This window comes from Pinus tabuliformis, chromosome 2_1 (assembly GCF_031772625.1).
Source record: "Pinus tabuliformis cultivar Carrire ecotype Pingquan chromosome 2_1, CPIR1, whole genome shotgun sequence".
Classification (NCBI taxonomy): Eukaryota; Viridiplantae; Streptophyta; class Pinopsida; order Pinales; family Pinaceae; genus Pinus; species Pinus tabuliformis.
The window spans coordinates 608,515,858-608,534,017 of NC_142299.1; the positions used below are offsets into that span (position 1 = coordinate 608,515,858).

An 18,160-nucleotide genomic window follows, 5' to 3' on the forward strand; every position below is an offset into this window, starting at 1 on the left:
TTCCGAGCAAAACTTGTTGCTGGAAGCCTTCTCCCCACTTGCTGGTAAACCACTCCCTTTGAACATCCGTAATCATCCTGTCCTCCACTAACTAATATGAACCATAAATCGGAGGGGGTTCTTGATCTTGTTCTCCAAGTGAAGGATGTGCATTGTAAACTGGAGCCTCTTTGCTAACCTCCTAGTGGGACTTCTCTTCTTGTGCAACTTCCCATGACTAGGATTGTTGTGGCTTTGCATCACTTGACTCTCCATCAGAGTCATATACATCATAGGAAGGAGAAACATCAAATTCGGCCGAATAATACCTCTGAGGGTTTATTTGCAGCTCGATGATGTTTCCTTCTTCGCTTTCTTGGTCATTGGGTGATGTTTCTTGATGCAAGTAGATGTTTTTTTGGAGTGAAGCTCCACAAACATCTTCAACAAGGTCATCAACCTCGGGAATATCTTCATCATTAAAATGTGCGCAGCAATCTTCAAATAGAGCATTCGGTGGATATAATCTTTTGCAATAATGATGGAATGCTATATGAAAACATTTTAATGAAGATATGTTGCCACGAGGTATTGTTCTGTACCAAATTCTAAAATCGTCTTCTAAAGAGTACATGAACAATTTCATTCGCGCATCTTCAAAAATAATACCCTGTTGTTCCATGCATTCATGAAAATCCTCAAGGTGTTGGTTCGGCCTTCTAGCTGTGTTTCCACTGAATCTAGGCAAATAGGTATTCCATTCATGAAACGAAGGGACATGATTGGGATAACCAGCAATAGAAGAAAAATCCAGTGGGGCAAATTGGTTGGCCAGGAATGCAAGAATGGCCATTTTGAAAACCCCCTAGGTGAGTGATCTCAGTTTCAAAGGTAGGGAAAGTTTTCGGTTGCTTTAGCATCAAAGTGAGTATGAGGTTGCTTGAAAGCCAAGACGATCAAATAGAGATATGGACAGTGGAGTCGCCAGGATGTTTACCATAAAATTGAAACAGTGGAGTCGCCAAGGTGAGAGATCTTCAACCCACACTTCCCTTGCTCACCTAACAGAGGGAATGTAAAAATTTGTCATACCCAGGGAAAAATATTCTAATCCGTTCCCCGACAACGACGCCAGAAAGATGTTGTTGCTTTAAATGGCACCCGTAGAACAAGTGATTCAGCAAACACAAAAAGCTTCCTAGAGAGAACCTCTGGATTGATTGTAGACCAGTGCCTAGGACATCTTAGATAGAGGAGTGCATGGAAGATTTTCAAGAGGGGCTTTCGGTTGCACTCCAATTGTCACGTAGTTGGAAAAAGAGGATAAAGGGGGCTTGGTTCAATAAGCCTTTATGAAGGTAAACTCAAGCCAATACATGGGTCCAAATGCTCAGGGGGTAAATCGGGCTGATCACAAGGAGGAATGTCTGGTTCTGGTGGCCGACACACAACAATGAGCAGCTTAATATTGAAGTTGTAGTAAAGGTGGAGAGGAGGAGAGAAAGGAGGGAAATAGATGCGTAGGGTTGTAAACAAACAGAATCCTAAGAAACAATGTTCCAGCAGAAATATGGAAGAGGGAGGAGGTGGAATGGTAGAAACAACGGAGCGCTAATTAAGGTTTCATGCCAGATATATCATGGGTACCTTTATCGCCAAACAACATGAGTAAATCTGGGCTCACACAGGTACTGCAGGTTAATCAAATAACATAAGTAAATCTGTCTTGTACACAGGTACTGCAAGTTACAGACTAACAGAAGTAACTCTGTCTTAAACGCAGGGACTGTTCACTTATTTAGCAGCCTAGATAAATCCATGAATCAGAGAGAAACCGACCGCTTCATTACACTATTTCAGAGAAAGGAAAACACAAATGAAATGAGATTTACAAAGAGGAAACATACTGCGCATTGATCTGCTTGGAATCACCAGAATAGTTTCATTAATACTTGGAGGGTCCAAATAACCAGTCCATAACATTCAACAGTGTATCACTCTAGTCCCTCATGAATAGGCAATTAGAACCAAAATGGAATCACAAAATTTGGACCAATGTGGATGCAAAATTCTGGAACCTTGGTTAAGAGTCTCTTCCCCCTATTTACCCAGAGAAGGGGGGCTTTGAATCAACATTTACAAAATATCTCAACTAGGGCCAGCTGTCTGATTGACTAGCTGTCTCAGCCTGCAATAGCTCTACTGCCCAAAAAAATGATTTCCAAGGATTTGATTCCTTTCTTGAAAACAAACAGAAATTACAGAATAATGAAAAGAAAATGAAAATGGAAAGATGATGGAGGAAGTATCCCTCTGATGTTCCAATGAAGGCCCCCAATCAGACCACGTCTCTGGCACAATGAGTCCCTCTAGCTGCTCAGCTGGTCCTTGTCGCTTTCGCCTTAACTACCTGAATCGCCCGTTCTTCAAAACTGGGAGCGGTCAACTATTAGTTTAATGCCACAGTACAGAAGCAGAGGTCGCCTGGGAGGTACTTCGCCTTCCCTCTGCATGGAGCACCATGCTAGATCATCAAGTCCTCCTGAGATTCCATGTCTTCATTTACTCTGTATTATGTTTGATGATAGTGTCGTTGGATATACGCCGAAAAATACCCCCGGCGTACCACTGAGCAAAAGCGAAATAGGCGCTTTAATGTTCGTTGATCTAGGCCACTAATCCGGGCCGATTCAATCTGGGTCGTTGATCTGAGCCTGTTGGTATCGCAATCGCAATACAGGTGCGGGCCTTTTTACCATATTTCATGGTGCTTGCCGATTCTCCGGATGCGAAACTTCAATAAAGCATGATACATAAAATATCGCATCCGAAACCAGGACTCGTATATTGCCATCAGAAAGCGAAAAGGGGCTTTAACACTGATTTTATGGTGATTTCCCAATACATCAAACCTGAAACTTCTCAAAACCATAATACATAACCTTTCGAGTCCATTGCAATTGCAAGTAGGAAGGGAGTTCAGTGGAGGAGGGAGTTATGTTTTGCGCAATCCCCGATTGCGATATCGCAATCGGCGAGGGGAGGATTTATCGCGATCGGCAGAGAGGACCTTATCGCGATCAACGGGAAGGTGGAAATATCGCGATCGGCAGGAAGATGGAAATATCGCGATTGGCGAAGAGGACCTTATCTCGATTGGCGAGAAGATGGAAATATCGCTATCAGCGAAGAGGACCTTATCTCGATCGGCGGAGAGGACCTTATCGCGATCAACGAGAAGGTGGAAATATCGCAATCGGCGGGCAGATAAGGGACTTAGATATGACAATCTGCGGGGAAATTGCGATATGCGATATCAGCGGAGAATTTGCAATATGCAATATTAGCAAAGAATTTGCGATATGCAATATCAGCGGAGAATTTGCGATATCGCAATCGGCGGGGGAAGAACTTTATTGCAGTAGGCAGGAAACTTTGCGATATGCGATATCGCAATCGCAAAAGGAAAAGGGAGATGAGCGGATATGTATTGCAAAGGAAAATGGGCCGATATCGATGAAGTTTTGCGTGTCCCAGCCTTTTAAAAGGCCTTCGGTATGTTGTATGAATGTTTTTAAGATATTTCAAAGGGGAATGGGGAAACACGGCTAGAGTTGGAAATACAAAGGAAAGAATGGGGTTTGTGAAAGAAATAGTTTTTAAGAAAATATGGAAATTTCTCCAAAACAATTTAAACTGGACTTGTTCCTCCTCCTTTAATCTCCAATTTGCAAAGCACAAATTGGTTATCATGGATAACATATGGCTTGGAGGCCAGCTCCAAACATCTCTGTTCTTTTGCCCCCTTTGTACAACTGGAACTCTCTTTTGCAGCGAGTGACAACACCTGACAAGGAGGAGTGCTAATCTATGTCTTGAATTAGGCAAATACTTCAATTGCACTGGTTTGTTTGGTTCTTTGCATGCAATGGAAGATAGAGACAGATTTGATGCTCTCACATGGTGGGATGCATATCGCGGCATGGGACTTTTCCCAAAATTGGCAAAAAACTCTCTCATGGTTTGTAAATACTTCTTCTGCAAAGAGGTGTTGGAGCACCTCCAGCTTTATACATAATGTGAGACGAAACAGACTCAATGAAAATCGAGCAAAAAGCTTGGTTTATGTGCACTACAACTTGAGGTTGTTAAGTCATTATGAGGATCCAGCATATAAAATTTGGGACAACAACCCAGAGGACGATAATTTGGAGGATGGCACTATACATCTTGAAGAATTGGAAGCATAACTTTTGAGAGATAATGGTGAAGCAACAACAACCATGCCACCCCCACCATCCAATGGCAGTGCTAGTGCTCGAGTTCCAACTATTGTTCCTTTGTTGCTGCTGCCTCCATCTACATCACGTGGAGGGCATGTGCCTTCTGGTTATGGTTGTGTGACTATGCAGAAGAAGACTCCTAGAAGACCACTAATAACACAACCTGCTCAGAAATTAGACATTTCACGTGGTGGCAAGAGGAAGCAGTAGATAATAGATTTACTTGTCTTTTCTAGTTTCCAGTGGTTTTTATAACTGTTGACTCTTTCATATTTATTATTATATTTTTTGTAAACAGTATATGACAATTTAAGTTTGAAGTTTGAAGTTGGCAATTATAACTCATTGGTAATGAATTATGAATATGATGCTTCGTGAAAGTTGAAAGTAGTTTCATTTCATTTCATGTTAGATATTCTTTGTTGTAATGGTTACACTTAGCTTACAAGTACAACTTTGGTGATCAATGATGATAAATGTTATATATTGAATTTTGAAAGCTTGACACTTTAAGATTGATGAATCATGAAACTCAATGTGTTGTATGTTACTAACTTGTGGGCGTGGTTGATGAAGATTATAACTTCTAGATGATTGATGTTATATGGTTCAATCTATGTTTTTACGCTTTTTATATCTAATACATCATTCTACATGCTTTTGTTGACATATATGCATCAAAATATAAAAATATATATATTATATATAAAAATTTGCACCCTGATTCGCTCCCGGACTGGGAGCTTCTGAAAATGTCACTCCCGCTCCCAAGTAACTTGCATGGGTGTTGTCAACTTTTGAACAGTAAATTTGTAGTCGAAATAAATAAATATAAAATCACCGCAAGACAGCAGAACTTCAGCCCAATAAATCTTCCTTCACTTATATTGAAATCTGGAAAATTTAGGGCCTAGACCCATAGAGAAATTACACAGAAAATACAGCAATATTAGAACCTAGAAATGGCCCTAAGATTTTCTACCAAGGAAGAATTCGGCCTCCTAAAAATGGCTGCTCTAGGGGATGAATTTGCCTTGGCATCTCTCGGCCTGTACCTGCAAAATTCAGCCCTTCTAGCCATACAGCCTGCGCACTGAAATTTTCGACCTGTCCAAGGAAACTTGCCCTCCAAGTCTTGGCCTTCCTGCTGGAAGTTTCATCCCTCTCACATTCTCGGCCTGCTCAGGATTTTCACCCTCTCTCTCTCTCCTCCAGGTCTTGGCCCCCTTCAGAAATCTCGGCCCTCACACAAATTCTCCTTCCAAAAATCTACTACACACTTTTTCTATTTCTCCTTATTCACTCAAGCCTCTCATGAGAAAATTGATTTCTCAACACTACAATGTTTGTGTCATCATCCTCTCCCTTAAATTTTCTTTATAATTTCAAATTGAGCAAAATCCCTAACCTTCAATCTCCAAAGTGATAGACAGCTAGGATTAAATCCTAGCCCACTTAGATCAATGGTTGACATTAGATCTAAGTCACCTAAATAATTAAATTATTTATCCTTAGGAATTTGCTCAATTAGTTGATTAATTAAATTAAGTAATGTGATTTTCCTAAGTTAGAATTAGAAAAAAAAAAAAAACCATATTAGTTGCTCCTCTTGAACAACCACCTAAGCAGGACTTCTTATCCCACATGTTAGACACAAGCGAATGCAGAAGACCTTCTGATTCTCTAAAATCAACAAATTGAACACCATATCCTTACCTATGTTTGTTTAAGGTCCATCAACCCATTGCATCTTTGAAATTACCCTTGTTTAACAGCGTTGTTCTTAAATTTTTGTAACTACGACATGTATATCCAGGCACAAAAGCTACAATTTCCTCCCCATGTTCTTGTAAAGGTAGAATGACAAACAATAAACACATTTTTATTGGCCCTCATAAACCTCACAAATGCTTTAGCTACCTCCCTCCTACTTCGCACATTGTCCATTTCTATCAAATTTACAAATCCTGAAGAATTCCCTGGAGTAGAACTTTAGAAGTCCCTACTATATGCTTAACAGACTAAGAAGGTGGAATACTTTCATTCACTTGGGAGAACAATGAAGTTTAGGGTTTCTTTAAGTTCATTTTCACTGTAGAAGATATAGCATTTTCAGCCACCATGTTTAATCCATTCATGGGAACCAACACTGTTTTTTGCTTATTTTTCAAAACTTTTTCCACATATCGATGAAAGGGATTTTTAGTGTCAAATAGCTTACGGATTTCTGCAGTTTTTATTTTTAAATTATATCCCAAAATACACAAATAATTGCATTTCAATGTTTCATAACTGAGAAAGAACCAATTCCTCCTGAAATATAGTACTATCATAGTCACCATTCTCCAAATAATGCAGACTGCTAGGATACAATCAGAAAGTAAATATTGATATAAAACACTTACGATGGTGCAGCAGGTGAAACTTCCATGGAAGAGGAGACTGCTGCAGTAGGAACAGTTTCTGAATCAGCTGTCAACATTCCAGCAGATGTAGCTGCTACAACAGTTGCAGATGTTCCGAGTGATGTAGTTTCTGCAACAGTTGTAGATGTTACAGACATAGTTACTGCTGAAGTCGATGCCTTCAACAAAGTGGTACACAAAGAAGAGGGTGCTGGAGCCATGACAGTTACAGGCAGACTAACTGTGGTGCAAGATGAAGCAGCAATAGATGTGAGCATTGTGGATGACATAACAGCAGCAGAGGGAGATTCTATCAGGGGAGCCACAGAGCCGGATAAGCTTGAAGATGTCTGCAGCAAGGTTGCCACATTGGTCACTGGTGCCACTGATGCAGAGACTGAGGTTTTATTGGTGGAGAAGTTATCAAAAGACACATTTGGAAATGCTATCAAAGGAGAGGCTGTGATAGCTACAGATACTGGTGACACTACTGGGGCACCAACTTCAGCTTTTGGAACATTGATGGGCATTGCTGCCTGCACTGCCTGCCTCCGAGCTGCCTGATAAGAGAAATAAATTACTTTAGATATCTCCAATTCACACTATAACAAGCACAGATCTTTCGAAGTAATCAACAAAAAAGATGAAAACATCTCCTGCAGACTAGCAAGAAAGTACCACAGACCTCCATTTCCTCTGGCATTGTCCACTTTGACTGTTTCGTGACCTTACTGTAATAATACCTGTGACAGAAATAAAAAAGAAAAGTACAAACTTGAACTTAATATGGTTGCTACGTAGTTGCATGAATTAACTAGCACTATGCTCCAAATATGAATAACAGTGCAATCACTAACTGTTCATAAAGTTATAACCCTAACAATCTAAAACAAATTTCACAATTTTATAAATCCAATGATAAGCTACCAAGAACTACTTACTTTCTCCCATCTGCTGTTGTGAACTCCTTCCAATCTGTGGATGCATCTGCCCGCTGTTACAATAAAAGGCAATAAAGTAGTTCAAATAATTGTGCATATAAAGCCATAGCATGGTAACTCTCACTGCTTATAAAACATAAACACAAAAACTACAAACCCCTAAACCATCAAATAAAGATACCAATCATCAGCACCCAAAGCTTTATTTTCTAAACACATTTATTTTGGAGATGATTGAATGCATTAAAATTATATGGAGAAATCAACAGCTAAAAAATTATAGCCTATAAATTGTAGCAGAAGCTTATATATATATATATATATATATATATATATATATAACGAATCTTCTTCCACAAGGTTCTTCCATTTAATTAGATATTTTTTAACAGTTCTAGAATGGAGTCATTTCTTTTCTAGTGGATAGAATGCCTTCTGGTTCTAAATAATTCTCCCTTCATCATGTTGAATTTTGTAGCTATGGTCGGTCTTCATAATTAATATTCTTGGTCTTGAAATATTTATAATGATAAATGTAAAGCATGTTCTTCATGCTAGTGTCAAAAGAAAAATATTAAGGCATGTTCTTCATGTCCTCATTAAAAGAGAAAATTTGAATTTCTGGCTCCAAATAGTAGTAAAGTCAGGTCGGCCTCAGCTTCTAGGGGCACCCATTCGACCACCCAAGAGACTATATAGTATATAAAGACACCATTTCGTCCTCCTCCAAGCCAAGCAACTCGGTCCATCTGAGGTCAGCGAAAGATATCTATGAGGCAAATAAACTGAGCGAATTTGAGGCCAGCAATAAAGCATATCTGAGGCTAGCACAGAAGAATGTGTGAGGCCAGTGAAGAAGTAGAAAAAGGGAAAATAAGGAACAGTCTTGAAGAAGCAGGAGGCCGAATTTCTTGCAGAACGAAATTCTCATTTAGGGAGATCAAGGATGAGTTTGTGGAGCAGATTATTGACCTGACTAGAGGGAAGCATGACCAGGTGTGACCTAGCTATATTTGTTGGTCTGTTTGACCTTGTATTTGACTGATGTATCTCTGTTGAACTTGATGATTTCTCTAAGGAAAAGGTTGCTGGATTTTTCCCCATGTAGGTTTTCCCAGGGTAAAAGGTTTTCTTCTTGATTTAGTTGTCTCTTTAAGATCCTAATGTCTATGGTTGAAGATCTTCTGTGTAATTGCTTTATGATGAAATTGAATGAATGAAAGATTAAATTAACAAATCATACAAAGTAATTATCAGATAAGAAGATCCCTAAAAATTCAACACATCATCCAATGAAAGGAGTTCAATTGTGCTGATTGATGTTGTCCCGACACCTTCTTGAGACATGACACATGAAACACATTGTGGATGCAGCTATTGTCTGTCAATTCCAATCCATAGGCAACTTGGCTAATCTTTTTTTTGTTAATTTGATATGGTCTATAAAATTTAGCAGACAATTTGTTCTTCCCTTGTTGCTTAAGAGACAACTGTTTGTAGGGCTGAAAGCTTACAAATACCTAATCACCTTCTTCACATTCGCTTTCTAATCTATGTTGAAACTTGATCTGCTTGTTGTTTCATTTAATTACATGCAATTGCTAAGTTCTCTTTTAGTAAATGAATGACCTCCTAACCTTCAGCTAGTTGATTTCTTACTGCTGCCACCTTAGAATTAGACACTACAAACTCTTTCCATTTTGGTCGTTCCTAACAATATAAAGTTTGGAAAGGAGTCATTCTGGCTAATGTGTGATAAGTAGAATTATACCACCATTCTGCTCAATGTAATCACTAAAAGTCTAAAACCACTTTTTCTGCTTATCTGTCAAATACAAATGCTTGGAGGAATTTGTTTACAACTTCAATTTGACCATTTGTTTGAACATGATATGTCGAGTTCATATTAAGGGATATCCCAGTATGCTTCAACAAGTCTTTCCAAAATTTGCCTTTAAATTTTGTACCCCTACCACTGATAATGACCTTTGGAAAACCATGCAACTTATAAATATCCTTGAAAAATACTTCCGTGATATGTTTTTTCGAATCTGTTTTCCTTACCCCTATGAAATGTGCATACTTAGCCTACCAACCATGACAAAAAATTTATCTTTTCCATTGGACATGGGAAACCCTCCAACGAAGTCCACTGAAATTTCTTCCCAATTTTGGTTAGGAATGTGTATAGTGTGGAGTAACCTTAGTGACATAGCATTTTCTCTTATTTCTTTGACATATGTCACATTTGGCAATGTACTCCCAGATGTTTTTGTTCATCCCTTTCCAAAAAAAATGATCGGTGTGCATTATAGTAGGTTTTGAAAAACCCTACATGCATGTAGCTAGAGTCATGTCATTCCTTTAAGACTTTCAATTTAAATTTTGAGAATGGAGTTAGAAAGATCTTATCATTGTACCAAAGAATGTCATTTCTCCATCCTAATTTTGGGTTTTGGACCAAGTTATTGATTATGGAATAAGAGTCAAGATCTTTGGCATATTCAATGTGTTTTTCATCTAACCAATCAGGGATCGCAACCAATGTCACCTATATGCTATTACATCTTCATCTTTTCATGATAGTTTATCAACAACTACATTATGCTTCCCCATTTTTTGTAATTTCCATATCAAAGGTGAAAATTTTCTCTATCCATTTTTGTTGTTCAGTGGACAAAGATTTTTGTCATAGTAGGCAATGAAAACTATTCTGATCAATATGCAACAAAAACTTACTTCCTGAAAGATATTATCATCACTTAGATAATGCATGTATAATGGCAATATCTCTTTATCATGTGTAGATTTTGAATGTTCCCTCTTATTGAGATTTCAACTCTAAAAGGCTATCAGATGATCTTCCTACATCAATATTGTGCCTATTCCATGTTAACCATGTGAAATTTCCTTATGCAGCAATTGGAATTTAATCTTCTATCTACTAGAGATTATTTATCTTCAGAAATTAAATTACGGCAAATAGTGATTAATTCACTATTGCAATCTTCACAAATAAATACAGGAACTGAGAAATAATGCACACACACAAAATAATTGACACTGGTATTTTTGGACAAATTGTCCCTGGAAAAACCCCAACGTGGGGAAAACCAGTTCTGCAAATGAGGGTTTATATTATTAGTAAATCTTCAACAAAATTGAGAAATACAATCAGCTTGCCTCTCACTGGCAAAGCTCCGGCATACAATATCTCCATTGGCAAAATCAATCTGGAAACCCAAGTTTCCTTCTACAAAATTAACTCAACCTCCTCAGTGCAATTCGCACTCTCTGCCTACTACACGCATTGGCTAAACTGGAAATGTGTGTGGCTCTCTTTGGAACTCGCAGTGCCTCTGAAAATTAGCTCTAGCAACAATCTCTGCCTCTTGCAAATCTACTGAGCAACTCACACCTCCTCTGGCACCTGTCTCCGACAACTGGGAATTGATTTGTTGCCCAACTCTACACACTGGTTAATTCGTACTACTTGGTATAGCCTCCCTGCAGAATAATTCAAACTCCCTTCCTCTTCTAGAATGTTGGAATCTCTATAGAAAATTTCTCTAGAAATCCTCTTCCCAATCTCTCTATTGAAACCCTATTGTTGGTGTCTCCCTTTGCGCCCTTACTATCACTACAATTTGCTATCTCTGAGTGTCTTTGCGTGTTCTCCAAAGCCCCATCGAATTGCTCTTATAATCTCTTGTTGAGAAACCAACGGCCATGATCTAATCACAATCGATGGCTAAGATCATCTTGACCCCATCAAGTGACTTTTCTGGAAGTCTCTAGAGCAAAATCGATTTACCTCAATTAATCTGATTTAATTAACCAGTTTTCCTAAGTTAGACTTAGGAAAATATTTAATAATTGACTAATTAATCTAATTAAGGCATTTCTTGTGAAACTTTTTATGGGTATTGGACAAAATGTGTTTGTGAGCCTCATAGGCACCATTGAGACTAGAACACTTGTCCACTGCTACGAAAAACTAACACTCCCTCTTAGCGAGGAAGGTGTTCTCCACTACTCCCAACTTATCCTTTAAGTAAACACATTTTGCCTTACCCAAGGCCTTTGTGAGAATATCTGCAACCTGCCAAGCTGTAGGAACATATTGTAGCCGAACTGATCCACGTTGTGCACAATCTTTGATGAAGTGGTACCTGATGCCGATATGCTTCAACCTATGATGAAAGACTGGATTCTCAGAGAGCTTAATGTAACTTAATTATCACAATAGATACTGGTCAAATCTAATCGTTGACCAAACAGTCCCACTAGCAGCTTCCAAAGCCAAATAGTTTCATATGTGGCCATGCTTGCTACCATGTATTCTGCCTCTGTAGAACTCAGTGCCACAGACTTCTGCTTCCTACTACACCAAGAGACAACCCCTAATCCAATACTAAAGCAGTGCCCTTGGTTACTTTTCCGATCCACTGAACTGCCTGCCCAGTCTACATCTATGTATCCCATCAAACTGACACCATCACCTCGAGCATATCTCAAACCATACTCAATTGTATCATGTAGATACCTCAATACATGTCTCATTGTTGTCCAATGTACTCTCTTCGGCTCCACCATGAACTGACTAAGAGTGTTGACTGCGAAACAAATGTCTGGCCTTGTGTTGACCAGATACATGAGAGATCCGATGAGCTGCCTATACAAGGTTGGGTCCACTTCTACGTCCTCTAATGCATCTATCTTCCTCCAGTTGGTAATCATAGGCATGGACATGGGTCTACAATCCTACATCTTGAACCTCTTCAGGATCTCCATAGTATATCTCCCTTTCCCAAGGAAGATCTCCCCATCCGTCTACCATACCTCCAATCCTAGGAAGTAATGCATTAGTCCCAAATCCTTCATCTCGAACTCAACTGCCAAGTAAATCATTGAAGTTGTTTAAATGCAATTGTTTACAATGGAGAACAATGTAGCCCTATGAAAAATTAACATGGTATCAGAGTTGTGTTGAAGAAAAGTCATTGAGATCACCCATTGCAGGCACCAAAGACGGTAGCAGATGAAGATGGCAAAGACCTAAAAGAATACTAGGGTTTGAAGGAAACCCTAGGGAAGCTTTGTTCTTACAAGAGAAGGTTAGGGTTTGGGAGAAACCCTTGAAGTGGCCTTGGATATGGCCTAGGTTCTATAGCATTGAAACCCTAGTATGATTCAAAATTGTTCTTGAAATGATATGCCATTCAGTTATTCAAAATCAGTGAAACCCTATAGTGAATCTCCCTAATATGGCATGATCAGTGAGAAGCCCGTGATAGAGAAACCTTAGGAGGAGGGTATGTTGTAGTTTCAGTGGTCATCGTATACATTGATGGTTGGTTTTGGCCACTAATGTAAGAAGATAAAGGATACAGGTGGTGCTCAAGAAGATGAATTTCTTCTACCAATGGCATATCGTTGATGGCAGTGTTTTACAACCAGGACCAGGACTCCGACCAGGCCGAGGATCGACTCCGACTCCGACCAGGATTCGGTAATGACTCGGCCTAGTCGATTTCAATGACTCGATCGTTGTAAAAAATACATTAAATATTTATTTTTTTTATAAAAAAACATAATTTTAAATATTTTAAACATAATTTTAAAGATTTTCATTCATGTTTCCAAACACATAGCATTATAATATAGATGGAAGACAACATATGATCAAACTTTTTAACTTGACTAGGGGGGTTTATACCGGAGGGTCTTATGTATTTACACTTTGGTTCGAACACTTTTAATTCAGGTTCTAGATTATAGTATACACATTTTAACCTTGAAAACTAAACATATATAGATATGTGTTTCTATTTAATTCTTCTGTGTTAAAATGCTCTTCATATTTACAAATTTTGCTTGTTTTTACCAGGTCTTCCATGTTTCTAAATGGATTTATTAATATGTTTGCGGTGCTGCAATAGTAATTCTGGATTGTGGTAGTAATTACATAATGCCATTTTATATTCTGCATAAGGAAAATTTTGGTTATTTAAGTGTTGGGATTGATTTGCCTCTCAAATCAAGATTTTGAAATGTGCTTCTATTCTCTCACAGAGCTTGATTTAAAGATTTGAATAGATTGAAGAACTTTCTAATATTGGTATAGCCTTTTAATTCAAATGGATGCACCAAGTGGTATGGAGATTAAAAATCTGATTGAAGCTGTAGCGATGGATTTCAAACAAGCATTTCTATGGTACCTTATTGGCAGATGGACAAGATCTACTGTGTGGACCAATGTCAATGAGGCTTCAAGTAGGTCACATAGGTGAGAGTTGCACTGTGGCAGTGGGGTTTACTAAATTTTGTGCTCTGTTTTTTCCTGATTGAGGTCCTCAGCAAAATCTTAAAGAATGAAAAACCTCAAGTCCAGTGGATTCATGACATCCTTTTGTCTCTGTAAGCAAGAAGATATGTATTACAGGTAGACATCTAGATACAACACTAAAGGTTAGATGTGTTAATACACCTTTCAGCATAATTTTGCTTACTGGGAAATTTGGTTTTTCAGAAAATGCATATTAGAAAGCTTTTCCTGAAGAAAGTTGTTCCTCTTTTCAGCTTGATCAGGATTGTCACTAGGGGTTTGAGAGTTGATGAGACATACGCCATAACAGGTAAGTTGTGGATGGTTAATTTAGGTGGAAGCGAACAAATTCTTAAGACACAGGCTAGTGGCCAAACTATGGAAGAAGCAAAAGCTATAAACTTGTCACTTTCTGCCTTTGGAGATGTTATCAGTATATTGCAGGGAAAACAGCCTCACATATCTTACAGGTACTTGGACTTTTGGATTCGAAAGTATGAAGAGGATCTTTGATCTACTTGCAGATCTGAAAAAAATTAGTCATACCTGACATAATGAAAACATCAGAGAGATAAACAGCAAGATTCTGAAAAGAATATCACCATTCTATTACGAGGGAGAGGTTACCTTTTATAAGCAAGGCGCCTTCTTATTAACTTGATTACAAATAGTTTTGCAATGGTTCATGGCATACTTTATGCATTGTGTACTTCATAATAAAATTACAGACATCCAAACAGATTAATTTCACACCACAAATCCAAAAAAAAGTGAATAAAATTTATTTTTTACGCTGCCCAGCCGTTTTCCAATGACTAGGCCTGGTCAATACGTACTCGGCCTGGTTGACCGAGTCAACTATGACTCGGCCTGGTCATTGGATGACTAGGCCAAGTCATAGTTGACTCGGCCAACCTAGCCGGTTACTTGGCCTGGTCGTAATTTTTTTTATCGGCTCGGTTTGACCAGGCCGTTTCCGAGTCAACTCGGCCTGGTTGTAAAACAATGGTTGATGGACAATGGTAACTCATGGAGGCCGGATCCAAAGGGAGCTAATAGCTTCTTTCAAAATTCATTAAAGGATGAGTATTTTTTTTTGGACTTATGTTACGACATTTCCCTTGTTTAGATTTGTCATTTTTGGACTATTGTTTATTCCTCCTGCACACTTCTTTTACTAACGTCTTGGATAAGGAAAGTCGATCCTTCTTAAAGATCATCATGATGTGGAAGCATTACAAGAAGAGTTAGCACTCAGAGGGCATTGAAGGCCTCCTACAATCTATATTAAAGTTAAGTACTTTCTAGACTTATGTCATCTCTTTGTGTCACTATTCTTGTTAATTTATTCTTTTCGATTATTGGTGATTCTTCCTGCATGAGTATTTTATTTATTTCACTAACTTATTGGATGAGGATGTGATCCATCTTGAGGATCATCAAGATGCAGAGTAGTGCAGGAAGAGAAATCTCCTAGAGGGAGCTGGTGTATGAAACTTCAGAGAGAGATGGAGCAGGATAATGAAGGAGCCACTCTCATTTCTAGAGAAGAAAGACAGTCTTGTCTCATCACTAATAACACTTTCATTAAGATTATTTACTTGGATATTATTGCTCTTGCCCTTGTTCTATGGTCACAAGTACATTTGATGAATGTGAGGATCAAGCCCTCTATATCAAAGATTGAGGATGATGTAGAGCCATCCCATGACTTATGAAATGGACAAGAGCTCAAGACCTCAGAGGAAGGATTGTAGTCTCACTGGTTAATTGAAGAAGCTTCCTATTCAGAGGGAGTAGATTGAGGGCAACAGTATGATATGATACTAAGAGCGATATGTCCTTCATGAAAGGATTATTCTTGATATCTAAGATGTAGCAGTGTTTGATGCTTCTGTGATATGGTTCAAAGTTTCAAACTATGATAAGAAATATGCTCTCAAAGAAAGAAGGTTATCCTAGCTCTTGTTGCCTGATTCCTTATGTGAAGTGAGCTTCCCCTATGATGTACTTGTAGAACTTTGAGGTGCATGAGTAAAGGACTCATGATTGCAGATTGAAGAAAGCCCCACCTAGACTCTAGCAAGTTCCCTGGGCTTGGCAGACTGGAATGATGAGCATTTGATGTGACCTCTAATCTCTCTTATTAAAGAGGGAGTTAATGCTTGATGATCCACTTCCTAAGAGAAGTGTAACAGAGAGATGATAAGGACTTCTTGTCAAGGGAAGCATGCTATTAGAGATGGTTTACACTGAAGCAGTTGAGAGAGCCTCCTCTTCAGATACAGTTTTGATGGAATCCCATGATGAGCCAACAACTAGATGGATTTTGTGAGCCATATAGAGCCTGGACATGTATATAGGGTTGCTACTGAATACATGCTGAGATATCTACATAAACGAGGACACACTGCCGGAAACTTGATGGATACGCTGATGATGACAAAGATTGGGAATGTTGTTGACAGGAAGAGCACATCTGGATGTTGCAAACTTGCAGTAACTTGGGGTCTGCTGTGATTTCTTGATGAGCCAGAAAAAAGATACTTGTTGATTTCAATATGGCTAAGGCAAAACAATTATTGCTAGCATGGCTAGTTGCAAGGCAGTGCAATTGAGAAAGCTCTTTAAAAAGCTATTTGAACACGTGTTGGGCATGATTGATATACTACGATAATGTGAGTGAGATCTGATTTTCAAAGAATCTTGTGTTTTATGATCATTCCAAGCATTGTGAGATCAGATATCATTACATCCAGGAAGCCCTATGAACTGACTTGGGTTGCCCCTGGGAGGCTTGATGTGGTTGATAAATTTTGTTATGGATGTGCTTTGTATCTCAGCGAAACAATTGATTAATATCTAATAAAAGAAGAAGAATTGAATTCTAGGTTTTCCCCCTTATGGGATTTTTCCCTGGACTCTGACCAAATCCTAGTGTCTCTTTTGTGCATGCTTTTCTTCTGTTGACCTTTTATTTTTCGTTGTTTATTGTTCTCTCTACATAATTGCTAATGTTGATAATGATGTTATGGGGTGAATGTTATAAGCAAATATTCAAATTGTTTAAATGCAATTATCTACAATAGAGAACAATGTATCCCTAAGAAAAATTAACAGCCCGCTCTGATCATCTATTGGCAACTCGTGAGATCTCTTGAAGTCTTTCTCCTCCCGGAACTCATGTCCTGTCTCACGATGATCCTCCTGCTACTAGGGATATAGATCTTGTACACCTTGGACGTTTCGATGTATCTAACGAAATAGTTCTTCTCTACAGTCGGATCCAATTTGGTGTGGTTATCATTTGACACATGACAATAAACTATATTGTCAAAGATTCTGAAGTGCCCGACCTCTATCTTCTTCCCCAACACTTTGTGAGGAACCCTATTATGTATGTACACCGTTGTGCTGCATGACTCTGCCCATAGAAACTCAGGTATATCTTGGTCATATAACATTGCCCTCGTTGCTCCAACAATCATCATGTTCTTCCACTCTACAACCCCATTCTGCTATGGGTTGTATGGAGCTATCCACTCTCTCCTTATGCCCTACTTCGCACAGAACCCTGTGAAGGCTTTATCAGTATACTCACCTCCATTATCCGTATGAAGCACCTTGATAATTTTACCTGTCATATTCTCCACAAGAGCCTTAAACTCTTGGAAGCGACTGAAGACCTCATCCTTTATCTTCAAAAAATAGATCCAGGTTTTCCTGGAGAAGTCATCGATGAAGGTTACGAAATACTCATAACCCCTGAGAGATCTGGTAGACAACGGGCCACAAATATCTGAGTGTATCAACTGAAGCACACCACTAGTTCTATTGTCACTCCTTGGGAACGTTGCCTTTGCAAACATCCCAAGCATGCACCCTCTGCACACATCGTCATGTTCCGTGCTCAATTTTGGAACTCTTGCCACGGTCTCTCTAAGCAACCTGAGTGCTCCATGATGTAAGTGTCCCATCCTCATATGCCATAGGTCCCCCAAGTCTCTACCACTGTTACTGTTGCTACTAATCAGTGCCTTTGGAGAATCCAAATGTAACTTATACAACTTGTTGCTTTGAACACCAATCTATTTGACCTTCTGCCAACTCTAGTTCTTGATGTCAACCTTCTGCCCCACAAAGTAAACATTGTACCCTTATCCTGTAGCAAAGAGACCTAAGTTGCACGAAGTGCTGAAATGTTTTGGAGTTTCTGAAACGGGT

General features: G+C 38.9%; 1 protein-coding gene across 13 annotated transcripts in view; it reads right to left on the bottom strand.

Annotated features, from left to right (window-relative positions):
* The window catches only part of LOC149201970 (pre-mRNA-processing protein 40A-like), a 415,839-nt gene that overhangs the window by 317,262 nt on the left and 80,417 nt on the right, over positions 1–18,160 (bottom strand). For all 13 annotated transcript variants that reach the window (XR_016253883.1, XR_016253881.1, XR_016253882.1 and 10 more), the window contains 3 exons: positions 7,609–7,661; positions 7,353–7,410; positions 6,668–7,227 (listed from right to left, as the gene is read on the bottom strand). Coding sequence is in view for 10 of the 13 variants with exons in the window: in XM_089403047.1 (XP_089259173.1) it covers positions 6,668–7,227; positions 7,353–7,410; positions 7,609–7,661 (671 nt within the window). In the remaining 3 variants the exon portion in view is untranslated. The remainder of the gene's footprint in view (positions 1–6,667; positions 7,228–7,352; positions 7,411–7,608; positions 7,662–18,160) is intronic.